The 27,292-nt window shown below is 46.3% G+C and overlaps 1 protein-coding gene across 1 annotated transcript in view; it reads right to left on the bottom strand.

Annotated features, from left to right (window-relative positions):
- Positions 1 to 27,292, bottom strand: part of SUPT16H (SPT16 homolog, facilitates chromatin remodeling subunit) — a 3,088,153-nt gene that overhangs the window by 683,419 nt on the left and 2,377,442 nt on the right. The window contains exon 20 of the mRNA XM_044058195.1: positions 13,070 to 13,145. Coding sequence (XP_043914130.1) covers positions 13,070 to 13,145 — 76 coding nt within the window. The remainder of the gene's footprint in view (positions 1 to 13,069; positions 13,146 to 27,292) is intronic.

The following is a 27,292-nucleotide window of genomic DNA, read 5'->3' as shown; positions in this document are numbered from 1 at the left end:
TTGTAACTCCGAGACTCGCCTTGCAGAGGTTATTGCTAGGAGTAGAGCTGTTTTCCAGGATAAAAATGTTATATCTGTTGTTGAAGCTGGCTCGAAAGGAGGCAGTGTGAGTTTTTCCAATACATAATTTAGGTCCCAGGTGGGAATTGGTGTGCTCCTTGGAGGCCTAATGTTTTTGGCCCCTTTGAGGTACTGCCTTATTAAAGGCTGAGAAAAGATAGGTGGTTCCGTATTGTAATGGGCTGAAATGGCAGAGGCATGAATCTTAATTGATGATAAAGAAAGGCCTTTTGTTCAGCATCTCGGTTAGGTATTGTAAAATCTGAGGTATATTTGGTACACACGTGTCAATGCCTTGTTCCTGGTTCCAAGCACAGAAGCTCTTCCATTTTTCTATACAAGATTTTCTGGTACTGGGCCTCCTGGCCTCCAAGATAACATCCATAACAGCTTTTGAAAGAGGAGTGTTTTGAATGGCTACATTATCTGCCATGCTGCCAGATTTAAGGTTCTGAGTTGGCTGTGCAGGATCTGATTGTTTTGTTGGGTCAGCAAGTGAGTTTGAGGCAATATCCATGCTGGACCTTGAGACAAGCTCTTTAGGACTGGGTACCAGTGCTGGCGTGGCCAGTGTGGTGCAATCAGCATCATTTTTGGCTTCTCTTGTCTGACCTTTAGGAGTACCCTGGGAAGGAAAGGCACTGGAGGAAAGGCATCATCATCATCCCCCCTTTTCCCATTTACATGGGGTCGGGGTATCGTATTAACTGTCGCCAACTCTCTCGGTTCAGTGCCACTCTCCTGCCATCAACACTCATGCCTGACTGTCGCAGATCTTCTTTCACAGAATCCATCCACCTCTTTGCTGGAAGCCCTCGCTTCCTCTTACCTTCTTCCTGTCTGTCCCAAATCTCCCTCACCAAATTGTCTTCTGCTTTTCTACACATGTGCCCATACCATCGTAATCTGTTCTCTTTGATCTTTTCTGCAACTGGAGCTACTTTGGCTTCTGCTCTTATATCCTCGTTTCTTCGCCTGTCTCGCAGTGTGCATCCTACCACCTTTCTCAGGCACTTCACTTCCATCACCTCTAGCTTCAACTGTTCTACCTTTACTGCTCAGGTTTCTGTACCATACAGTAGTACTGGTCGCACCACTGTCTTGTACACCTTACTTTTCAGCTTCTTTGGCATTCTTCTGTCATAGACTACACCTGATACTCTATATGCCAGTTGGCTGCAGCCCCTCTGATTCTAGCTTTGACCTCTTCATTCAGATTACCCTTCTCCTCAACCACCCCTCCCAGATACTTGAAGCTGTTTACCTGTTCCACTATCTTCCCATCTATCTCTATTCTCAGCTTCTTCTGATTTCCCCAATCTGCTGCCATTACCACCGTCTAATCTGTGCTTAGTTTCATCCCATGTGCCTTCAGATTTGCATTCCATTCTCCTATCCTTTGCTGAAGTTCTAGATCAGAGTCTGCCTGTACTGCCACATCGTCTGCATACAGCAGCTTTGTTGCTCTGACCCCTCCAACCCGTTTGCTGATGTAGTCCATTACCAGTATTAACAGCAGTGGGCTCAGAGCTGAACCCTGGTGTACACCCACTCCCACTGGGAACCCCTCAGTGAGGCCAAACACTGTTCGTACTTGAGTCACTGGGTCCTTGTACATAGCCTGTACTAATTCTACCAATGTTTCTGGGACTTCAAACCACCGCAGTACTGCCCAGATCGGCTTTCTTGGGACCATGTCATATGCTTTCTCCAAGTCTAGGAGTGCTTGTGCAGAATCTCTGCAATTGGCAGTTGTGGGGGGAGGCAAATAGATCTATGTCTGGGCATCCCCATTTCCTTATTATCATGCTGAAGACGTGTGGATCCAGTTTCCATTCATGGGGATCCATGAGGTTTCTGCTTAGATAGTCTGCCAGAGTATTTGTTTTTCCTGGCAGGAATTGTGCTTGCAGGTGAATTTGAAAAGCCAATGCTGTGTCCCATAAGGTCATTGCTTGTCTGCAGAGAGGGTAGGAATGTGTACCTCCCTGTTTATGTACCACATATAACCGTAGTATTGTCTGTCTTTATCAGTAGTTGTCCTGGATGAAGCAGGTCCTTGAAGGCGGTCAGGGCATTTTGAACACCTAGCATCTCTTTTTGATGTGAAGATGCATCTGGTTTGCAGGCCATGTGCCCTGAACACATTTTCCTGCCATATGGGCCCCACAGGCATAATCTGATGCATCCGTTGTCAGTATCTGTCTGGCTGTGGGTAAACTGAATGGCAGACTTGTGGTGACAGGCTTCTGCCCACCATTGAAACTCCTGTTGCAGGCAGGGAATGAGTGCAATTACTGCCTCCAGGCTGTGGCAATGCTGAGTCCAAACACTTTTTAGATGCCATTGTAGTTTCCTCATATGCAGTCTGGCATATGGAATTAGTAGAATGCAGGATGCCATGAAACCCAGGGCTTGCAGATAACTGGGTTTTTGTTCCCAATTTCTTGAAGAAAGAAGTCAGTTGCTTTTGTTTGTCTGGCGTGAGATAAGCCATCTGGGCAGTTGTATTTAAGCTTGCACCCAGGAATATCTCTTGAGAGGGCACTAGTTTTGTTTCCTTTTCGTTTACTGTGTACACTAGGCCAGTTAGTAATCTTTTTACAAACGCCAGATGCTTTAGAAAAATGTCTTTGTTCTCTGCTTGAACAAGGCAGTATATATTTGGATTCCTCTGTCTGCAAAATGCAATTACTGGTGCCAGGCATTTTATGAAGACCCTGGGCGCAGTAGATAAGCCAAAGGGCAGTGCAGAGAATTGGTAGTGCATTGAGCCAGCTATGAATCGGACGTATCTTCTGCAAGATTGTCTGATTGGGACATGCAGGTATGCCTCTTTTAGGTCCAAAGTTACGAGCCAAGCCTTTATTGCCCAGCATGGGCAGTAGCTGCTGTAGAGTCAACATCTTGAATTTTGGAACTTCCAGAAACGTACTTAGAATAGACAGGTCCACTATTAGCCTCCAGGTTCTGTCCTTCCTGGGTACTAGGAAAAGTCTTGAGTAAAATCCTTGCCCCTGCTCTTGTTGTGGTGCTTGCTGAATGGCCCTCATGTTCATGATGGCTGTAATTAGTTTTTGCGCCTCTGCCCATTGATTGTGTGGCAGGTCTGGCATACCTTTTGACCTTGGTAGTGTGTGAAAATGGAAACTGTAGCCTGGGGACACTATGTTCAGGACCCATTTGTCTTGGGTAATTATTTGCCAATTTGATGAAAAAAGTGCTAGTTTTCCCCCTAAGGGGGCTGCCAAAAGAAAAGTGCTTGGATCTGGCAGAGGAAAGTCATTGAGACTGTTTCCTGTAAGGTTGTGATTTGTCTTCTCCACTTTTGGAGGTAGGAGCACCCCATTGTTTAGGCCGGTATGAGCCTGGGGGCTGAGATCTGCCTCTGGGACACCTGTATCTGCCTCTTTGCGGTCTGTCTGACACTGGAAAGGACCAGTTTTTAGAAGGCCAGTTCCTGCTAAACCTGGGAGGCTGTACCTGTAAAAAATCCTTGACTGTGTGCATAGATTTTGCTTTATCCGCCATTTTTTTTTTTTTTTTTAAAACCTCTTCTGCTTTAGTACCAAAGTATCATGTTGCAATGGTGCATCTAATAATTTTGCTTTAACATGATCAGGCAGATTCTGTTCCTTTAACCAAGCATGTCTTCTAATAACAGAACCTGCGACAGCGGCACTGCACGAGGCCTCCAGTGAATCATAACCACATTGCAAAGTATGCTTTCCCACTTGTTCAGCTGCATGCAATAAATCCTGCAATTCCTTGTTCTCAGAACATTCCGAATTTGTCAACAATTTCTGTTTAAGCAGTGTCATTAAATATTGCTGATATTTAAGCATATGAAACTGACAATTTAAAGCCCTTACAGCCAAGGTAGCAGAAGTGTATACTTTCTTCCCCAATATGTCTAGAGCCCTGGAATTCCTATCAGAGCGGACAGGGTTTTTTGCAGTGGAGGCTTTAACCCCTTTGGGACCCTGAGATATAGTTTCTAGATCAGCAGCAGGGTTTTTATATAGGAATTTATGAGAATCCAGAACCCTGCAGTATCTATCTGGCTTAGCAGGTGCAGGGGGCAAAGAGTCAGGGGACAGGCTGGACTCTGAAAATACATCATCTACAATGTCTAAAACAGGTGGAATGGCAAGGGGTCTGTGCTGAGGAAGTAGCAGAAAGCCTCTGAGCCTTTTCTTAGATTCAGAAGAATCTTGGCTCTCCCAGTGGAAATGCTCCCTCATTTTATGCAGGGTTTCCCCAAAAGAATAATCCTCAGGAGGAGAGGCTGAAGGAACGGATTCTTCAGCACCAGAATCCTCATAGGGAAGCATGGAATAATCCTGTTCAGAAGAGGAATCAGAGGAAACAGAAACCTGATCAGAAGAATAACACTTTGTCTCTTGCCTAGGCCTCTTATTAGGTGGGGGGTGGGAGCCCCTGATCAAAGGAAATTAGGTCTTCGGCCATTTTGAGCATTTGTTTTTTAGGCATGGTAGACTGAGTAGGAGAATGCTGTCCTTGTTTCTTTGTCTTTAGAGCTGCTTTAGTCTTTGAAGTAGAAGATGGCTTAATATATTGTTGTGTAGGTCTGAAGACACCCTCAGAAGTCGATGCCTGCTCAGCGGCTCCGGACCCATCTGAGGGAATGATTTCCAAGTGTCCAATACCTTGAGTATCCAGAGGCCCAGTCGGCTCCACTTGGGAGTCGGAAGCAGCCTATGGCTCTGAGGCAGCAGGCGCCAGGGGCTGCGAAAGTGCCTCACTGAGAACCGGCGAACCAGTGACTGGCCTAGCAGAGGCCTCGTTGTCAGTTTTGGACCTCGGCTGCCTATGCTTTTCCTTGTCCTTGCGTTTTTTGTAAACTCCTGTCGTCAGCTGTTCCGACGGCATTATATAATTAAATCTTCGGCCAAAGTAATGAAATGCAAAATCGAACAGACGCTTAATAGTGCACTGGTTAAATCTAGCACAAAATCGACAGCTAGTAACGTTGTGATCAGGGCCTAGGCAAGGAATACAGTAAGAGTGAAAATCCTTATGAAGTATTTATTTCCCCACAAGAAATACAATTGTTAACTTTTTCTGACATTGGTCTGGAGCAAGAAAAAAGTTTCCCCAATGGGGTACTTAGCTTTAATGAAGACTTCGGTTCTGAAATTCGGATTTGAAAATCTCAGGAGTCTGCCGACCGGCACTTGCGAACTGCTTTTGCTTCGGGCACCGCGAGGCAAGATAGACTGAAGAAAATGGCGTCGGCTGCATCTTTTATACCTCTGGTGCGCTGACGTCAGGGAAAAGGTGACAGCAACCAACGCCGGACCTAGACTTTGGAATTCTGGCCGACCGAGGGCAGCCTGCCAGCAGGATAACACAAGAGTAATGACTGCAACAGTGAAACACAATGAACATCCATGGCGGGTATATTAGATGAGGCTGAAGAAAAAGGAACCAAACCTGTCGAGACCAGAACGGAGATATGAGGATCACCTTGCATCTCAACCAAAGAGCTTTCTTTAGAAATTGTGGAATCAGGGGGACGGCAGGATAAGCGTAAAGTCCCGTGGGCCAATCTTGGATTAGAGTGTCCCTCGGTGACTCCCCCTTCAGGGGAAGTAAGACGAAATAGCTGCTGCACTTGTCTGATAGGGAGGCAAAGAGGTCGTAGCAAGGCTGGCCCCAGTGGATGAAGATTTCTGTCGCCACCTCAAGGTTGAGAGACCACTCGAGGCATGAGGATGCATCTGCTCAATTTGGCCGAAATAACGCTGGAGCTCCCCAGGATATGCATTGCTATCAGAAAGCGGTTGTGAGATATCGCCCACTGCCAAATTCTCATGGCTTCTCGACATAAGGGGTAGGACTTGGTTCCTCCTTGTTTGTTGATATACCAGACCACTGACATACTGTCTGTCTGAATTGCAACTGTCCTGGAAGGGAGAGCTGAATGAAAATCCTGCAATGCTAACAGCACAGCTCTCAGTTCCAGAACACTGATATGCAGGTGGACCATGTGCCTTGGACTGTCTTCCCCTGGAAATGGCCTCCCCACTCGATCAGGGAAGCATCCGTGGTCACGATGACTCTGGGCTATGGGGATTGAAATGGGCGACGCCAAAGTTCTATGTCTGGCCTCATCCACCAAAGGAGGTTCTGTTTGCAGGAGTTGGTTATTCAAATCTAGTAATAGAGGGGGGTGTTAGTTTGGGAACCACTGAAAAAGAAGTCATTACAGGATCTGCATATGTAGCTTTGTTAGAGGCACTACCGGGATCAACTCTGCCATAGAACCTAGGGCCTGAAGAACTTCTCTTGCTGAGACTGAGTATCACTGAGCTGAAGCCTCAAATGGTGGAGTCTGAATTGGGAGTGATACTAGACAAGACTAGGTATTGAACACTGCTCAAATGAACTCTATTCGTTGTGTAGGAGTAAGGTTTGGCTTCTCCCAACCCAATGTATCGTTATTCCCAACAATTTTGACAGAGTATAATGCAATGCTGTTACCAGAAAATCCTTGGTGGGGGGGGGGGTGGTCAGGAGCCAGTCATCCAGATATGGAAACACCCAGAATCCTTGTAGTCTCAAGTGAGCTGTGACCACTGTCATGCACTTCGTGAACACACTGGGGGCTGTAGAGAGACCAAACAGCAGGGATAGAAATTGATTACGACTGGCCCCTAGCCAGAAGCGAAGCAGACTCCTGGAGCGTTTGTCCAGTCTGATGTGGTAATACGCATCCCAGAGATCTATCGAGCACATCCATTCACCTTCCCTTAAAAAGGGGAGAATGGACTGAACCGTGACCATCAAGAATTTGGTTTGGATGACAGAGTTAAGCTTCTGAGATCCAAAATTGGTCTCCAGTCCCCTGTCTCTTTTGGGATCAAAAGAATCTTGAGTAGAATCCGGACCTGTGTTGGTCTGGTGGGACTGGTTGAATGACTCTTGAGACAGCTTTATCATCTCTGAAGCTGCTTCTTCCCTTTGATTGGGTGGAACGTCGGGAAGTTTTCTTGGAAGGTTTGTCTGACAAAGGGGAATGGTGTAACCTCTGGTGATGATACTCTGCACCCAACGATCGGTGATAATGGATTGCCAGGCAGCTTGGTGCAGAGAGAAACGATTCCTGACTGCTTAAAGAGGTAAGCAATCGGCTGCTCCTCAGGATAAGGCTGTCCAGAGTCGTCGTCCCTGGAGCCTTGATTACGAGGATCCCCCTCTGCCTCTGTAGGGGAGTCTTCTGGAATTATTACCCCTCTACCCCTGAGGGTGTCATCACCACTTGCGGCAAGGAAAGGACCCTGAGATTTTTTGTGCTACATTTTTCCACTCCTCTGATTCCTGGAGAAGGTACGTTGAGGATAGGAAAACCGTAGGCCTATGGCAGACAGGGTCTTTCCATCTTGCTTGCATCTGGCTAGCGTGTCCTTTACTTTGGAGCTAGAAAGGGATGAAGCTTCGATGGGACCATTCAGAAAGGAAGACATGAAGGGGTCCATGAGATCACCAATGCGCATCCAGGCATTGATGCCTCATGACAATGCCTGAACCCACTGCTCTAGCCGCCCCTTCAGTCACATGTGAAAGCAACCTCATGAGCGAGTCGGATATAGATTCCATGGTTGCGAGCTGCGAGGCACTTGTCACTGACCTTGTCAAACAACTGTCCTGCGAGTGTCCCTGAGAGTTCAGAGATAAAGTCCCTCTGGAGCCTCGTAAAATGTGTCAAACAGTTAGGGACCGTATAGCAAAGATCCCTGATGCAAAATCATGCTTCCCAAGTCTGTCCACCACCCGGGACTCCTTGTTAGTCAGACGGACAGCGGGACTTTCCTTAGCCAAGTCCTTTTTCATGGCCGCCGCCACCATAGCATAGATTGGTAACCCTTTGGACCAATGGGGGTTCTCTTCGGTAGGGAAAGAATTTTGTCTGGTCTCTGAGAGATAGTCTCAATAGAATCAGGGTTCTTCCATGCTCCCTGCATGACAAGCTGGACGAGTTAGTCAGCAGGTGGGGTCACCCAAGAGGGTAGAAGGCCGGGCACAGAAAGCCTGCAGGAACACGGACTCCTCAGACGAAGGGTTGGAGAGTGTCCAGTCACCTCTCTGCTTAAGTATTTCCAGGATGTCTCCCGAAGGAGACATCAGGAGGCGACCGAGGGGATCCTTCATCATCATAATCTGTCTTCAGTTAAGGACTCCTTGGGTGAGACCACGTGCTTCCTCTTGCACATCCTCTTTCGAGGGGGCTCCAGTGGGGGTCTCTGAGGAGGACTCGGAAGAGCAGGTACCCTGAACAGGGGTGTCCTGTGGCTTTTCTGCCTGGTGTCCGGGGGGGGGGGGGGGAGTGGCCTGTAACAGCTGTAGCTCAGGGGGGTGAAAACTGGGGTTCAGACAATCAAAGGAGTGCTTCCAGAAGTGAGAGCACACTCCACTGCACTGAAGGCAGACCACCGGAAGAGAGATGGGAGCCCGGAACCGAGAAAGAAACTGTGAATCTGGGTCACACCCTGCTCTGACGAGCCTGCCCCCACGGGTGGAACCTCAAGCAGGATCGGTGTGGATGCGGCTATCAGTGCAGAGAATGGAACAGAGGAGAAAGACGGCTCCATGCCATGGGTCGAATCGCCAGTCCCCCAATCCCCAGATTGTGGAAGGACTGGTTCCACAGGAACCGAAGACCAAAGGGGCAAACTCGGACCCAGAGTGAGATGCACTGTAGGTGCTGAGGTGATGGGTTCCAAGAAGGATGCTGGAGCAGAGGAGTTCAGAACGGGAATGGTCGGAGTGTAAGATGGAGTCCGTGGATAAGTCAACCCAAATCCTGCAGGTGGATGGGTCTTAGAAAGTGTGGGTATCCCCCTGGCTAACAGCTCGTCCACAAGACGCACCACATAGTGCTCAGACATGCTCTTGGTAGATCTAGTGTATACTCCAGACAGAGAATCAGGATGTTCAATAAAGGGGCTATACACTTGGCCCAAAAACTGATCTACGGAAGGGGAGTATCGGGTCTGTGGTGCAAGGTCTGCCGGCACCGAGGTCTCATGTTTAGAGACCAGTAGTAGGGGGGTCAATTCCAGTGATTTCAGTGCAATGCCCAGTGCCAAAAGTGGCACTGAGCCAAAACAGTCAGTTCCAAAATGGTAACTAATGAAGTAGTCAAAGGTGTGCCCTGAACCGAAGTGGCTGCAGGTGCCCAAGTCAAAATAGGCGTAGTAAGGTCTAAAAATCTGTGTTGGAGGCAGGTCTGGTGCCGAAACTAGTGCAGGTATCGAAGGTTTCAAGATGCTCGGAGCCGAGGAAGATGGAGCCATAGAGGCAGACTTTTGCTCTGAAGACAACTTTGGGACCATAGATTTTACAGGCTTGCCCTGATCACCCGATGGTGAGGAGGGAACAGAGTGGGGCCTCTTTGTCTTTAGTAGGACGGGTTGAGACCTCCATCACAGAAATGGCCTCTGAAAAGGGAAACATAACCCCTTCAGAATCAATTTTTACACTCATTATGTATGCGCGAATGCACTGACTGAAACTCAAACAAATGTCACATGGAGGCTGCACCGAAAGCTGGAGCACTCCCAAATAGTACACAGAGTCAGAGAATCACTATTAGGTAAACTTGCCATTACATGAAGCACAATGCCTAAAACCTGAAGTATCCTTATCAGACATGTTTAGAAAGAGACACTACAGGCCAACAGTATGATCCAGTTAGTCAAATAACGTTCAAAGAAGTCAAAATTACCAATACAGATGTGTAGATAAGATTGAAAACACCTTACTAAAAATCAAAGTCAAAAGTTTAAACAGAAAAGATAATACCAGCAATGGTACCGAAGGAATACCACAAGGTTAAGGGAGGAAAGGCCCTACCAACAATGGTACTTAAAAGTTTAACAGGCAATACGGGTAGAGAAGAAAAAATAAGATCAGACAGAAGAAAACACTCTAGAAATACTATTCACTCAACAAAATATGAAGATTTAGAAAAACTTTCAAATATCAAATAAAGTTCCACTTAGCTGAGAGCTCGGCTAACACGCGGCTTTATAGCTACGTGGAAAATGAGATTCGAGTTAACAGGGAGAAGGGCATTGTGGGTAGAGACTTAGCTTGAGAGTTTTTCTGACTGGCACAAGCTTGGTAAAGAGGCCGACTCGGTTCCGAGGGCCCTTAACAGAACCCCATCAGTGATGAATGAAAAGAAGATTAACAACATCAGATCATGAATTTCTGGAGTGTGCATCGCCTACAACAAAACAATTACCCTGACTGGAAGCCAACAAGCGTGACTTCATTTTGTAAGTCACTCAAAGCTGTGTAATCCTGCCAATTACAGCACTTATGAGGCAGAAAGAAACCAGAAAAGGAAGACCCCAACAGGCCCTGGCTGGCATTTGCTCAATGACTGAATATTTTCGTCTAGTGTCACAAAACATTGAGAGTCAGCTGATGCTGTCATCAAATTTGTTGCGCTAGATATGCTACCATTGAGTCTGGTCAAAAAATGATTTTGTTTTCTAATGAGTGTTGTACAACCATCGTATCGTATTCCAACCAGAGCAAAGTTTACCATGCAAGTTCACAATCAGTGCAGACAGGTTCATAGGTTCATACTAGGCTATCTGCCCAAGGGCATTTATAAGCCTAGCCAGAGTTTTGTGGCTTTCGCCACCCCTTTAGTTTGGAGGATACTATGCCCATTATTTTGCTGTGCCTCTGTCAAGCAGTGACACTGAGATAATCCCTGGGGTATATCTGCGATCTCCCATCCATTGGTCAAGATTTCTCTTGAACAAAGCCAGCGAGGTGCTCTGCCTCACATGTACCGGGATTTTGTTCCACAGCATAGGGAGTCTCTGGGTGATGAATCTGTCCCTCCAGCACGTCCTATTAAAAACTGTGTCAAGGTTTAAGTCTCCCGCCCTTGTAGTTCTGAGGGATCTAGATTTTTTGAGGTGAAGCATGTTCATCAATTCTGGGTTGGGCATGGCCTTGTATGTCAGGCACAGGTCACCTCTGAGCAGACGGTAAGCGACTGAGTAGAGCTGAAATTCCTTCAGTCGGGCAGCATAGGACATATTTTTGAGACCCTTTATCCTTTTGGTGAGGAACTTTTGGGGCCTTTCCAGTTGCTGCAGGTGTCGTGTCAGATACATTCCGAATGGGGCATTGTACTCTATCATTGGCCTGATGAGTACAGGGGGACGATGACTTCCCTTGATCTAGATGTGAACCCCTTCATGATCAGGTGGGCAATGTAGAAGGTCTTCCTAACTACTTTGGCAACGTGAGTATCAAATGAAAGGTTACTGTCAACTTGGGTACCCAGATCCCTGATAACCTCTTCTGTGCTTAGTGGGTTGCTGCCTATATGGTAGCTAGGGGTAACCTTAATTTTCCCGAAGGGTATGACTATGCATTTTTTGGCGTTTAACTTTAGGCCATGGTTCTAGCACCAGTTTTCCGTTTCCGATAAAAACAATTGAAAAGATGAATTCTCAGTATTGCTGTGCCCAAGCTGATATATGGTCCAGTTGGCATACATACGGCTACTTCGGAGTAAGCCTGTCATTCATACATAATCAAAAGATGGAAACCCAACTGGTGAGCATGAAGAGGTTTATGGGCTCACATACAACAAAAAAAATTTTTTTAATTTATAAGTCTGTTATGAAACAATTCACAAGATGGATGACAGTTGTCAGAAGAGTCACAGATAATGCCACCATCATGGTGAAGGCATTCCTGAAGCCTGCTGATGTGATAGGTGCAGATGAAAAGGAGGAAGGTGATAAAGACGAAGCAGGAGAAGTGGAACAGGTTTCGGTTGACTGGGAACGACTTGAAGGGGGAAGGAGTCCAGTACCTATGCATGCATGGCACATACTTTGCAGTTGGTAGTTCACTCCGGACTTGAAGTCTCAAAGATAAACAATGTCCTTGTCAAATGTGATAGCTTCATGTCAGCTCTTCATGAGTAATGCTGAGCTAATCAGTTGTTGGAGGCAGAAGCATCGACCCAAATTCCATCCTTGACTAGTACATGATGGAACAGTAAACTGTCAATGATTCTGGTAATTGTTAAGATCGAATCACAACATGAAGGAACCCTTCAGCAAGTTTGTGGTTTTCTGTGACCCACAATTACACTCTCACCAAATTACTTTGGTGTACTATGAGAAATGGAGCAGCTCCTGAATTGGGATTGTATTCATCACCATGAAGTGGCTTGGAGTAACAGTGTGTGCCAAGAATCATTTCTAACCTTAAACAAGTTGTATTGTAATCACCACTGTATACCTACTACTTCAGCAAATGCTGACAGAGTTTTCAGTGCTGCTGGCTCCATTGTTTCAGCTAGGCGAAGTAGACTTAGTGGTACATCACAGGAGTTGCTGGTCATTGCCAAGTGCAACAGAGCCCAACTGATGAACATTACTATTTGATGATTTTACTATCTTAATTGTTTTAAATACGTTTTACTATGCAGTCGATTATTTAGCTAAACATGTGCTTAGAGATACTTTTTAACTTTTATGATTTGACATTTACTACATTGTTTTCAAGTTGAACACTTGCACTGACATGTTGCAAGTTAAGACAGTCAGCAGTAAAACTAATTAAAAATCTAATTAGCCTAATTAATTTCAACGTTTGCTAATTCTAATTAGCAAAAATAAACTAATTCTAAATTTAATTAATTAGCAAATAAGCCAATTAAAAACACTGGCTGCATGTATAAGATTGTGTTAAAAGTATTAGCATGCTGAAATGAGAAAATCTTAAGATGTGAACATTTTGGTGCATGGGTGGGTGTGCACGTGTAATATCCTCGTGGGTGCAAGACTGTCAAACTATGTAGTGTATGACCTGAAGGTATAAATATTAGCAAATAAAGCCTGAACATTTGCCAGCATCCTCTGCTGAATCTTAAAAATGCAACAAACTACAAGAAAAACATAAGTCTACACAGTGGTAAACATTAACTGCATCAACTCACCCATTCAGTTGTGTTGACCAGTGAACTGCTCGTGGGTTGCAGTAGACAGGTACTTCGGTAAGGTGCGCCACTGAACCTAAAGAAAAAATAAAACGGAGGAAAACCCCCCCCATCAGACACGTATCATAAAAAGGAAGGTACATAAGGTCATGTCTAAACTTGATTTTCAAGGGTTGCCTTACTAGCAGTATTGTTTTGAAGGCACAAGAATTGCCAAGCTACTTTCACATGGTACCATATTTCATCAAAAAGGGTTTTAATAAACTGAATACAGAACATGGAATGAATAACTTTCTGCTTAACCCCAAGGATGTGTGAAATTGGAATAAGTATACTTCAAGATGTGTGCGGGTGGCGTAAACTCCTTTACAACCCCCCCAATCAAGTGTACATGAGTACTTCTTTGACAATTGTGTTGCTGCTTAGCTACGTAGCCAAAAAAAGACGCTGTGCAGTAACTTACATAACAGTAGATGTTTGAACAGATCACTGCTGTGCAGTCTTAAGTGCAGGCATCCCCATTTTTATGCCTTGTCCTCTAGAGCTCAGACCCCAACTTACAATAGTAAATGTTTGAACAGATCACTGTTGCAGCAGTCTTAAGTGCAGGCATCTCCACTTCTTTGGCTTGTCCTCTAGAGTTCAGACCCCTTCCATCTAGATGCATAAGAATGCCTCCCCCATAGTAATTAAACACACTCAGTACAAAGCAAGTATCAATCCTATGCCATCTTAGAGCTTTGTGGGTGGGTGGGTCAATGGACATTACCAGTGCAGATCTTTATCGCAGACTAGGGATGGCAGATAAGTATGAATGCCTAGAAAGGGGGCGGGGGAGGAGCCGTAGCTGAGCTGATGAGGAGGCTGAGCGATAAGTTACAGGTCTCCTTTGCACACCCACCCCTAAAGCAAAAGACATTAGGTCCACAGAAAGAAGAGTTGTGTAGAATCTTACCAGAACCATAGATGTCCTTCTCTTCCATGTTGCAGTATTCATAACCTTTGTGCTATCATTCGCTCAGCAACCAGAACGTCCCGCAAGTATACAAAAAGCTTTAGTCACTGTGAAGTATGTGGGAAGCCTGATGTTGGCCGTAGGGTGCATGGGCTAAAAAAGTGATGTCTGCGCATACCTTCCTCAGAACTGAAAGCCCCAATCAGACCACCAACCCCAGGATAGCTGCCCAAATCTTGTAACATCCAGCAAGTTTTTTTTTTTTTTTTTTTTAAATAGGGGGTAGGAGGGTGGAATAGAATACTGCAACATGACAGAGAAAGACATCTATGGTTATGGTAAGATTTTACACAACTATTCTGTCTCTTTCTATATTCATAACTTTTGGGCGAGTGCCATAGCTCAAAGAAAAGATGACAAGGGTGGTTTGGAACTGTTTTCCAAGAATCTATACAGGACTGCCCTAGCAAAACTTACTCTAGATCTAGAAATGTGGTCCAGTTTGTAGTGTCTGGTAAAGGTATGGACAGATGTCCAGGCAGCTGCCTCTAGAATGTAAGCAGTGTCCAATCCTTTGAAGAAGGCTTCAGAGGAGGCCATGGCTCTACTGGAATGGGCTTTAATTTTAGAGTTTAGAGGACACACATAACATACTACAACGCACATCATTTAATGTATTTAAATATATTTAATATATTATACTACATTATATATAAGGGTAAATTATGGTAAAAAAATATATATAATTTCAAGCAGTCGTAGAATTGACTTATTAATTGATCAATCAAATAATTGCATGTGTATATTTAAGCGGCATGATTTGAGTTGTAACTTGTGTTCTGAAGAAGTCCGTGGAAACGGACGAAACCTAGGTCGACGCAAGCTGTGTATTGTTTGTTTTAAATAAACTACAATTTTTGGAGCGTATCATTGACCTTGGATTTATTTGTAATTATTACGATATATTGAATTTACTGTGGATGTTACAGTCTTCAGCTACCTCAACCACGACTGTGTGCCTTTCCTTCCTTTCGGAGAGTTTAGATATTTGCCATGGCAGGTGTAACAAAAGTAGATGGCCCTAGAAATCCAGGCAGAGATGGTCTGTTTTGTCACCACTTTCCCCAGAGTTCTGGGAAGAAAGGAGACAAATAATTGCTCTGATCTAAAGGACTTGGTCTTGTCTAGGTAGAATCTTACCTGTCTGTGAACATCAAGGGAATGCAGGACTCTCATGGTCATTCTGGGGATGTGGAAAAAAAGGTGGAGAGGTGAATACACTGGATCAAAGACAGCTCACTGACCACCTTAGGCATGAAGGACGAGTTAGTCCTAAGGGTCATTCCATCCTTGTGGAAGATTAAAAAAAAGGTGGGGTGGCCATAAGGGCCTGGAACTCTGACAGTCCTCTGGCTTATGTCAGGGCCACCAAAAGCACTGTTTTCTAACTGCAGTATTTTAGAGAAGCTGTAGCTGCAGGTTCAGAAGTGGCAACACGTTGTTCAGGTCCCAAAGTGGAGGAACAGGCCTCATGGAGGACATGAGATGCAATACTGCCTTTAGGAATAACTTATGACGATTGTCCCTGGCTAAATGCAGAAAGAGGGGAACCAATGCTATCTTCGCCAAAAGGGAGTCACCAACAAGATTTTTGGTTTGTCCTGCTGAGCTTTCAACAGGTGTTTTTGTAAGAGTGGGAAGGGGAAATGCAGACAGGAACATCCCCTTCCATGAGATAGAGAAGGCGTCCGTTGTACCCTGGTACAAAACTGTGGAAGTTATGTTCAGAGGGGGAGTCAAACAGCACTATTTGTGGTGAACCCCACCTGTGGACTATATCCAAGAACAAATCCCTGCGTAGCATCCATTTGTGGGACTGTGACATGGACTTGCTCAAAGTGTCTGCCTGAGTGTTCTGAGCTGAGGGAATGTAGATAGCCTGCCCAGCAACTCCATGTTGGACCGCCAGTTCCCATACCTGGAGTGCAAGTCTGCATAGCAAGTAAGACCCCCCCCCCCACTTGTTCACATATCAGAGAACTGTAGTGTCATCTGTGAACAACTTAAAGGGGCCTTGTTTCAGGATGTGTTGGAAGACCCTCAGAGCAAAGATGATGGCCATCATCTCTCTGATGCTGTTTCCCCCTCGAAGGGCCCTGTCCAGATGCCTTGCACCTTTAAGTTGCCCATAGCAGCTCCTCAACCCAGGTAAGAGGCATCTGTTCACATCTCCTGGACAAGGCTTTTGGGAGGAATGAATGCCCTCATAACATCTATCCTGATAATGCGCCCCAGGAAAACTTGGCCCTGGGATTTAGACTGGGCTTGGGGAAATGAGAAGTTATGTACCTACCATAACGTTCCATGTTAGTTGTCTTCTCTCGCCTTCTTTCTTGCTGGATGGGTTCGGAGCTGATCCTCGGCTCCGAATCGACCACTTACTAAAGCTCAAGAGTTAATTTTACCAGCTCGAGGCAACCCTATATCCCATGATGCTAGACGATAACTACCCAGATCTCATTTTGTAGCTAAAGAAAAATTATGCAATATAGTCCTCCAACTGGAGAGGAGGAGGAAAAAGGGAATAATCCCGCCAAAGAAACCAATCTAATCTAGTGACACTAGGACAAGCTATTTGGCTTAAAATGCTAAATCAGGACTCTTCAAGGAAGAGGAACAATCTTCTCGGTCTGTCCAGTCTAGGGGGATGGTGGGCGGGATGCAAGAAAGAAGGCGAGAGAAGACAACATGGAACGTTATGGTAGGTACCTAACTTCTCAATGTTAAGTTGTCAATCTCGCCTTCATTCCTGCTGGATGGGACCGCGTCCCTAGCACCTTCATCCTGGGTGGCTCAATGGAACAGACACTTGGGAACGGTGGAACCAAAATTTGCCCTGTTTCTGGAGGCCAAGTCCAATTTGTAATGCGAAACAAAGGTATGAGGAGAGGCCCATGTGGCTACTGCACAAATAGTGTCTATTGGTAGTCTAGCTTGAAAAGCTGTAGATGTAGCTAGTGCTCTAGTTGAATGGGCTTTTGGCCTAGAAGTCAACTCTCTATCTCTGAGTTGATAAATACATGTAATCACAGAAGACAGCCACTTAGATAGGGTTACCTTAGATACCGGAAGGCCTTTCCTGTTCTCTGCATACGATAAAAACAGTTGATCAGATTTCCTGATTTGTTTGGTTCTGCCCAAATAATATCGAAGCTGGCGATGAACATCCAGATAATGTAGTTTTTGCTCCGCTCTATTAGTATAATTTGGGAAAAAAACTGGGAGATCAATAGATTGATTTAAGTTTGTCTGCAATGCCACCTTGGGTAAGAAAGACAGATTAGTCCTTAGAGAAACTCTGTCTTTGTGGAAGATTAAGGAGGGAGGACGAATGCAGAGGGCATGAAGCTCAGATACTCTCCTAGCAGAAGTAATGGAGACTAGGAAGAGTGTCTTCCAGGAAAGAAATTTCAATGAACAGGAAGCCGCAGGTTCAAAGGAGGGAAGAATCAAGGATGTTAAGACTAAATTTAGATCCCACTGTGGTGGAGGGTCTTTGATCGGAGGCTTAAGTAAAAATACACCTCTAAGGAATGCCTTGCAAAGCTTATGGGACATGATGTTGCGGTCAGACAAGCCTATATGAAAATTTGAAATGGCTACCAACTGAACTTTTACTGTGGAGGAAGAAAATCCTGAGTGAAAAATTTCAGCTAGGAAGTCCAACACCGAATGAATTGGAGCAGTAAAGGGATCTATATTTCTAGCTTTTGCCCAGAAGGAGAAACGTTGCCATTTACTAGTGTAAATCCTTCTGGTGGAAGATTTAAGGGAAGCTACTATGATATCCCGGACGGGATTAGAAATCATAGGAAGCCTGGCTAGGGACGGAAGTGGAGCAACCAAGCAGTGAGGTTGAGAGAAGGTATGGATTGGTGCAGCTGCCCCGACAGGTGGGTCAGAAGATCTGGAACCGGGTCCAGATGCCAAGGCTGTACCAAAAGATAACGATGCAGGAACGGAAACCATATCTGTCGAGGCCAATAAGGGGCAATGGAGAATCATCTTGGCTCTCAAGGCGGTTGCTTTCTGAATTACTTGTAGTATTAGAGGAAAAGGTGGAAAAGCATAGAGAAGTCCCCAGGGCCAATCTTGGTCTAGAGCGTCTCTGGGGGGATGGCCTGGAAGGGGGAAGAGGGTGAAGAAGTCAGGGCATTTGCTGTTTTGAGGCATAGCAAAAAGATCGCAGCAAGAAAGGCCCCACTTCTGAAAAATCTCTTCAGTCACAGATTGTTTGAGAGACCACTCGTGAGGCATGCGAATAGCTCTGCTCAACCTGTCCGCTATGATGTTGGACTTCCCGGGGACATGCGTTGCTATCAGAAACCGCTGAGAAGAGATTGCCCACTGCCAAAGTCTGAGTGCCTCTCGACACAGGGGATAGGACTTGGTTCCGCCCTGCTTGTTGATATACCACACTACGGACATATTGTCTGTTTGGATTGCAATAGTCCCCAGGGGAAGAGAGTCGTGGAGGGCTTGCAACGTTAAAAGCACTGCTCTCATCTCCAGGACATTTATATGCAGGTGGCATTCAAAAGGTTGCCAAGTGCCATGGACAATCCTGCCCTGAAAATGCCCCCCACCCACCCAATCAGGGAGACGTCCGATGTAACCGTGGTGACCGTGGAGGGAGGAACAAATGGTCTGCCTTGATGGACTTGAGGGGACAATATCCACCAGGACAGATGCCTTTTGCAAGCTGGAGTTATCACAATCTTGTGATGCATAGGGAGTCGTTGAAAAGACCATTGGGCGAAAAGCATCCACTGTAGGAGACGCATGTAAAAGCGGGCAAGGGGAAGAAGTGTTATAGCGGCCGCCATAAGACCTAATACTTTCAGGACATACCTGGCCTGAATTTTGTCGCTCTGAAGAAGAACATGGATGTGGTTTTGAATATCTAAGACCCTTTGATCTGTTAACTCTGCTGAAAGTTGTATGGTGTCCAAATTGGCGCCTATAAAGGTAATAGATTGACAAGGCAACAAGGCAGATTTTTCGAAATTTAGAGAGATTCCTAGCCCTCTGCAAATGTGAATGGTGTAATCTGTGGCTTGGAGAAGTTGACGCCTGGTGGTGGCAGTGAGGAACCAGTCATCTAGGTATGGAAACACCTGGAATTCTTGACATCTCACGTGAGCCGTAACCGCTGCCATACATTTGGTGAACACTCTGGGGGCTGTAGTGAGACCAAAGGGCAGGGCTCTGAATTGGTAGTGACTGGCCCCCAGCCGAAAGCGGAGAAACCTTCTGGAGCGCCTGTGAAATTTGATGTGATAGTACGCATCCTGAAGGTCCACGGAGCACATCCAATTGTCCTTGCCCAGAATGGGTAGAATGGACTGTAGCGTGACCATCCGGAATTTTGTTCTCTTTACAAACTTGTTTAGTTTGCTGAGATCTAATATTGGTCTCCAGTCCCCTGTCTTTTTTGGTACCAAAAAGAACCCGGAGTAGATTCTGGATCCTAGTTGGTCTGCTGGGACTGGCTGGATGGCTATTTTTGCTAGCAGTTTTGATATCTCTGGTACTGCTAGTTCCCTTAGACCGGGTGGAACGTCTGGAAGGGTGCCCCTTTTGCTGAATTGGGGTTTGGATAAAGGGAATTTTGTAACCCTCAATATGATCGATTGTACCCATTTGTCTTGAGTAAGGGAAAGCCAGGCTTTTGGGTACAGCGACAATCTTTCCCCGACTGCCTCCGAAGGTGGACAATCGGGCAACATCACAGGGATGCTGGAAGGGTTTGCCAGAGACAGGCTCCCTGCTACCCTGATTCTGCGGACACCCTCTGCCCCTAAGGCGGCATCTGTTGTTGTTAACCCCTCTGCCTCTGGGGGTAAACTGACCTCGTGAGTCAGGCGTGACTCCTCGAGATTTGCGGAACCACATTTTCCCACAATTCTGACCCTTAGGGTATGGTCTTGAAGGGGTGGAGAAAAACTCCTACGGCAGAAAGAGTCTTGCCATCTTGTTCGCATCTGGTCAAGGTGTCTTTCACTTGATGTCCGAACAAGTTCGAACCATCAAAAGGGGAATTTGTGAAGGACGCCTTGAAGGGGTCTGCAAAATTACAAAGCCGCATCCAGGCGTGACGCCTTAATGCCACTCCTGTGCCTGCGGCCCTACTCGCTCCATCGGCTGCATATGAAATGAGCCGCATGGAGGAATTAACAATAGAGTTTAGGGTTCCTAGCTGTGAGTTAATTTTATCCTGGGACCCAGCAGCTGACTGATCCTGTAAAACTTCTCCCAACTCTTTGAGAACATCTCTCTGAAGGCGGGTGAAGTGACGCAAGTAATTCAGCGACCGCATGGCAAAGGTCGCTGAAGAAAACATCCACTTACCGTACCTATCCATAGTCTTAGAATCCTTGTTAGGAGGATGGATAGGTACTGAAAAATCGGCTAGTTCCTTCTTGGTGGCTGCAGCCACCACCATGGCATCAACCGGGAAACCTTTTGTCAAAAATTGCCTATCAGCTGGGGCCATAATGAATTTAGAAGGCCTCCGAGGAGTGGGTTCCACCGAATCCGGGGCCGTCCACGCCTTCCAAGCCACCACATCCATAAGGAGGTCGAAAGGCGGAGACACCCAGGAGGTGGAGGGTCGAGAACCAAACGCCTCCAGGTAAACCGACTCGTCCTTGGAAGGATTAAGGGAAGGCCAATTTCCCCTCTGCTTAAGGATTTCAAGGATGTCTGAGAAAGAGACATCCTCACAGGGGGACCTTGGGGATCCCTCAGACTCATCCAAGTCGGTATCGGATGTAATAGACTCGGGGGAGTCCAAATGTTTCCTCTTACATGTCCTCTTACGTGGAGGCTCACCTGACGGGTCAGGAGAAGCCTCGGAAGAGGAAGATATTCCCAGTGGGGAAACCTGAGGCGTTGGATCTCTGGGCCTGGGAGCAAGACAGTGGGAAGAAATGTCAGTAGGCACTGTAGTGGGAGGAGCTGATGGAACGGACCATTGATTATGCCCTGGGGCTAGTACACTCCTCATCACCTCGAAGGCTCCCCCATCAGAGAGGCCAGAGTGCTCCCGCTCAGAAGAGGTAGGAACCGCAGGCCGCACCGACAGGGATGGCTCCGAAGCCGATGTCGGGGCAGAGCTCACCAGCACCGACGCTCCGAGAGGGAGAACGGGGTCGGTCAAGGGTCCGATGCCACTCGCCCCCTCGGAGCCAGCGAGAGAGACCAGACGCCCGGATCCCTCCAATGAAGGCATCAAGGAGGAGATCGGAGCAGAGGACGACAGAGCCAAAGGGGGAGGTATCGGCTCCAACACCACAACAGTCACGGCTCCGAGGAGCTCCGGCTCCGAACTCTGGGGGAGAGTCGAAGGAGGAATAATAGGTGGATTTGTAATGGCTACCGTCTGATGAGACGGGCTATGGAGCATTTGGGCCAATGCCTGAGACTAACAGCCTACTCACCACTCTCTCAAGGTCATGGTCAGAAAGCCTGGACGACCGAGAAGATCGGCTCCGATGGCTCCGCTCCGAGAGCAGGGGTGATCTCGGAGCCGAATGGACAGACACCAACGATAGGGATCTTGACCTCTTTCTGGAGGTTGATGGAGCCGAAGGAGCCGAGGATACGTCGGCTCCAGCTGGAGCCGACCATGAGTGCAAGGATTCAGCGGTATTGGCGCAGAGTGGAGCCGATACTGGAAGCTGTGACAGAAGGATCGGCTCCGGCCGGAGCCGATCTTGTCACAGAAGGTGAGGCAGCAGCCGACGGCTTAGGACTCTGAGCCGATGGCTTTGCTAGCTTAGAGGGCTTCCCTGGTGCAGACTTAGTCGGGGAGCTCTCTGGCTTTAAAAAGCCCCTCAATATTAATTTGTTCCTGCGCTCCTTCAGGACTCTTGGGCTGAATGCGTGGCACACAGAACAAGAGTCCTGCAGGTGCAGGTGTCCCAGGCAGTAAACACAAGAAGTGTGACTGTCAGACATTTTCTGACAGCACGAGTCACACTTCTTGAAGCCTGAGACCTTTGTGTCCCTCGACATAACAGTGTCGAGGGAGCACCAGAGGAAAACACACACACAAACACCCAATCCAAATATATATAAAAAAAAAAAAAAAAAAAAAAAAAAAAAAAAAAAAAACAGGGATACTAACACACCCAAACACTCCACAGAATCCCTGACAAGAATTAGGAAAGGGGCAGGCTTAAGGCCTAACCTAGGGGAAGGGATATATAACTGGGATAAGGGAAATACAAGGTACTAATGGGGAATAGGGTTTAAAATTAACCGTTACAAGTTAAAACAATAAAAAGAGTGGAACTAAGACAAAAAAGGGTGACAAAGTCTGAAATTTGAAAACTTACCAAGAGCCGGTAAAAATGCACCTCGCAAGCGAAAGCGGCAAACGAGATCTGGGTAGTTATCGCCTAGCATCATGGGACATAGGGTTGCCTCGAGCCGGTAAAATTAGCTCTAGAGGTTTAGTAAGTGGCCGAGTCGGTGCCAAGGATCGGCTCCGAACCCATCCAGCAAGAATGAAGGCGAGATTGACAACTTAACATCTGATGTTGAACCCCAGTGACTGCAGAACAGAAATGACTTTTTGGAGATGGATATGTAGGGAAGTGGAATAATCTGCCTGGAGCAGGAGGTCATCCAGGTGTGGAAACATGTGAATCCCTTGGAACCTGCAATAGGCTGTCACTGAAGCCAGACACTTGGTGAATACCCTTGGAGCAGTAGACAGTCCAAAGGGTAAAGCGGAGAATTGAAAATGTGAGGAACCCAGAAAAAAAGAATAAATACTTCCTGTAACTGATCCTCCAAAGTGGCCAGAAATGTCTGAGGCATTAGCAGGGGAAAGAGTCTGGCATGTAAGCATGTGAAAGGTGGGTACTTGTAGAAAGAGGTTAAGGTAGGAGAGGAATCAAAAGTTTAGAAACTTTTGAGACAAAAGGGCCAGGGTATACTTGGACATGCGATTCTGGTAGTTAGCCCTAAAGGCTAAAGTGGCAGAGGTGTATACCGTTTGCCAATTCACTCCATAGTCTTACTGTCCTTACATGTGGGAAGGACAGAGGTGGAAGGTAGAAGTCTGGAGGGCTTGTCTGCAGAGACAAAAACCTGTCAGGCCTCCTAGGGGCTGAGATTCAGGATTTGTAGAGACTGCATTGAGGGCATATGAAAAGGCCGGTAAGACTGGTGGAATGGAAGAAGGTGAAGGGGTTCCATTGGTAAGAGTTCATTGTACCTATTTTGGACCTCAGTCATTTCAGTGGAGTCCCATTTAAAAAACTCTCATACAGGAGATGGTTTTTGCAAAGGTGAGGTCCTCTCCAGGGGAGTCTGTCTCAGCAGAGTCGTCCTCTGGAGAGGCATACCCAAGTGGGGAAAACATCTGGAAAGGGAGACATCTGAAGAGTCTTCAGCTTCAAGTGGCTCTTTAGTCTGAGGCCTAGGGCTAACTGGAGGTGAAGCAGCCACTGAAGGCCTAAGGGCCATGAAGGCATTAAACTCTGGGAGAAAGCTTGCCAATCAGTTAGGCTTTCAGAAGGTGGGAAAAAGAAGTTATGTACCTACCATAACATTCCATGTTTGTTGTCAATCTCTCCTTCCTTCTTGCTGGTTGGGTTCAGAACAGATCCTAGGCTCCGACTCGGGCATTTACTATAGCTCAAGAGCTTATACTGGGTTGAAGCTATCCCCAATCCCAACATGCCTAGCGGTAGCTACCCAGATCTCGTTTGTGATAGCATACACAAGACAATAACAGTAAAATACAACTTTTACTAAGTTCTACACATAAGGAAACCTTGTGGATAAAGCAACAATCCACATTCAAAGGTTAGGAAGGAAAAATCAAAGGATGGTCAACTAACCTGGTATGTCAACGGGAAACTCAACTGTGTAACCAATGAAGAAATTCCTCTCGATCCTCCAGGAAGGGGGACGCAAGAAGGAAGGTGAGATGAAGGACAACAAACATGCAACGGTTATGGTAGGCACATAATTTATGTTATGTTGTCCCCATTTCGCTTTCATTCTTCCTGGTTGGGACCATCCCCCAGCACCTGGTTCTTGGATGGCTCACTAGAATAAACTCAGGACCGTGGAACCAAAGGATGCCCTGTTCCGGGCGACCACATCCACTTTGCAATGAGTGATAAACTTACAAATATTTGCCCATGTTGCTGCTGCACAAATTGAATATAAAGGTAACTTGGCTTGGAAGGCAACAGAGGTAGCCAAGGACCTGGTTGAGTGCCCTTTGGCTTTCCTGGGAAGCTTCTTGTTACGCAAATCATAAGTATAGATGATTGTATCTCACAGCCACTTCGATAAGGTCACTTTTGAAACTGGAGAACCTTTATTGTCAGCAAAGGATAAAAACAATTGATCTGATTTTCTAACGTCCTTGGTCCTGAGGAAATAAAGGCACAATTGTCTATGAACATCCAATTGGAGTCTATACTCTGCCTTGCTGTAATTGGGGAAAAATACAGGAAACTCAATGGACGGATTTAAATTATACTCTGAACACAGCTTTGGCAAGGAGGGATTGGTTCTGAGAGAAACTATCGTTGTGGAAAATGAGATACAGCGGGCGAATAGATAAAGCCTGTAATTCTGAAACCCTTCTAGCTGAGGTGATGGCAATCAAGAAGAGGGTTTTCCAAGACAGAAATTTCAGGGGACAAGATGATGCTGGTTCAAAGAGTGGAAGAACCAGAGAGGCTAAAAATCAAGTCCGCAACTTCTTGCTTCAGGGACCACTCGTGAGGCATGAGGATAGCCCTACTGAGCCTGTTCACTATTATGCTGGATTTCCCAGGAATGTGCATCACAATCAGAAAACGTTGGGAAGACAGCACCCATTGCCATACTCAAAAGGACTCCCGACAAAAGGGGTAAGATCTGGTCCCACCTTGTTTGTTGATGTATTACACTACTGACATACTGTCTGAATTGCAATAGTTCTGGTAGGTAGAGAGTCTAAGTGTTTGCAACGCCAGAAGCACCTCTCTCATCTCAGGAACATTGACGTGCAAATGGTATTCATGTGGCTGCCACATTTCTTGGACAGTCTGTCCCAAATAATGCCCCCTCCACCCTATCTGGGAGGCGTCCGTGGTCACGGAGGCTACTGGCTGGGGGTCTAGAAAGGGTCTGCCCAGAATCACCTGGGTGGAGACAAGCCACCATACCAAGTCCTTTTTGCAAGATTCCGTGATCGAGATCATACGTGACATTGGCAAATCCTGGAATGACCACTGAGCGAAAAGAAGCCACTGCAGAATTCTCATGTAGAAGGAGTCATAGGGACTAGAGTAATTTGCTGCAGCCATTGAACCCAGGACTTTCAATACCTCTCTTGCCCGAACTCTCTTCTTTTTCATGAGGAAAGAAACTTGCTGACGAATGTCTGACACCCTGTCGAGGCAGCTTTGCTATCATGGCTCTTGTATCCAAGTCTGCCCCATGAAAGTAATACATTGACAAGGCAACAAGGCAGACTTTTCGTAGTTTAAGGTGATGTCTAGCTGGGAACAAGTTTGGATTGTGTAGTCCCGTGCCTTTATTAGTTGATGGTAGCAGTGAGGAGCCATTCGTCTAGATATGGAAACACCTGGAATCCTAGAAGTCTCCGGTGAGCCGTGACCACTGCCATACACTTGAACACCCTGAAGGCTGTGGTGAAGACAAGGGGCAGAGCTCTGAAATATTGACTGGCTCCCAACCGGAAGTGCAGGAATCTCCTTGATCGCCTGTCCATTTTTATGTGGTAGTACGCACATCCAATTGTCCTGACCCAAAAAGGGAAGAATGGACTGCAGTGTTACCATCTGGAACTTTGTTTTTTTACTAATTTGTTTAGCTTGCTGAGATCCAAGATGGGTCTCCAGTCCCCTGTCTTTTTTGGAACTAAAATGAACCTTGAGTAAGTTCCGGATTTGATTTGGCCTGCGGGGACTCCTTGGATGGCTCTTTTTTTAAGCAACCTTTATACTTACAGGTTTGCTTGATCCCAAAGACTGGGTGGAACGTCTGGGATTGACCGTTTTGTTCTTGAGGGGGATAACTGGGAAAAGGGAATTTTGTAACCTCTGGATATTACTGGAAATACCCATGCATCTTTCACAATAGTTTGCCAGGTTGTTGGATATAGTGATACTCTGCCTCTGACTGCCTCCAGGAGTGCTGGAAGGGCCTAGCAGAGAACGTATCTCTGTCGCCCTGGTGTTGCACTTAAGTCAAGGTCGCAAGTTGGGAAGCTGCCCTGTTTGCAACTCCCTCAGCTGTAGGATCCTGCAGGTTCTCTCCCAACTATTAGGAGATCCCTCTGAAGTCGCGTGAAGTGCGACAAATAATTCAGCGACCTGAGTGTAGAGGTTGCTGAAGAGATCATACGCTTTCCATACCTGTTCATCGTACGGGACTCCTTGTTCGGCAGACGGACAAATAAAGAAGTTTCTGCAAGTTCCTTCTTAGTGGCTGCTGCCACCACCATAGCATCAACAGGAACCCGTTTCGAAAGAAAGGACTTGTCTTCGGGGACAGTTATAAATTTGGTCTCTGCTGAACCGTTTCCAGGGTCTCTGGAGCACTCCATGCCTTCAGACTCACTACAGACAAAAGTGGGCCAAAAGGCGGATACACCCAAGAGATGGAGGGTTGGGAACCAAATGCATCCAGGTAGACAGTCTCATCCTCAGAAGGGGATAGGGACTTCCAGCCATCCCTCTAAAGATTTCCAAGATGTCCAAATATCTTTTTTTAAGAAGTAGGGGGAGAGCCTCTAAGGAAAACAGCGATTCTCCGAACAGGAGAGGCTGTAATTTAAACGGCTACTCCAATAGATAGTGAGGAAAGAAGAAACTAACTCTCCAAGTTAAACGGGCTCAAGGGGAAAACAAGGCCTAAGAAAACGACAGCCAAGAACAACCTAAAAACAGCAGAGGAAGGTCAGAAGGTTGTTAGTCTAAATGAGGACTAAGATAGACATCAACAAGGTAATGAAACTGCTAATAATTCTGGTTAAAGACTACAGCAAACTACTAAAAAACTAAATACTTAGCCTGAGCCAGTAATCTCAATCTCGACACTGCAAGCAGCAAACAAGATCTGGATAGCTACCGCTAGGCATGTTGAGATAGGAGTTAGCCTCGAGCCAGTATAAACTCTCGAGCTATAGTAAACAGCCAAGTCAGAGCAGAGGATCAGCTCCAAAC

The sequence above is a fragment of the Protopterus annectens genome, chromosome 16.part0, assembly GCF_019279795.1.
Source record: "Protopterus annectens isolate FY-2018-M chromosome 16.part0, PAN1.0, whole genome shotgun sequence".
Classification (NCBI taxonomy): Eukaryota; Metazoa; Chordata; order Ceratodontiformes; family Protopteridae; genus Protopterus; species Protopterus annectens.
The sequence above is the reverse complement of the archived record's forward strand: the minus strand, read 5'-3'. Positions and strand labels throughout refer to the sequence as shown.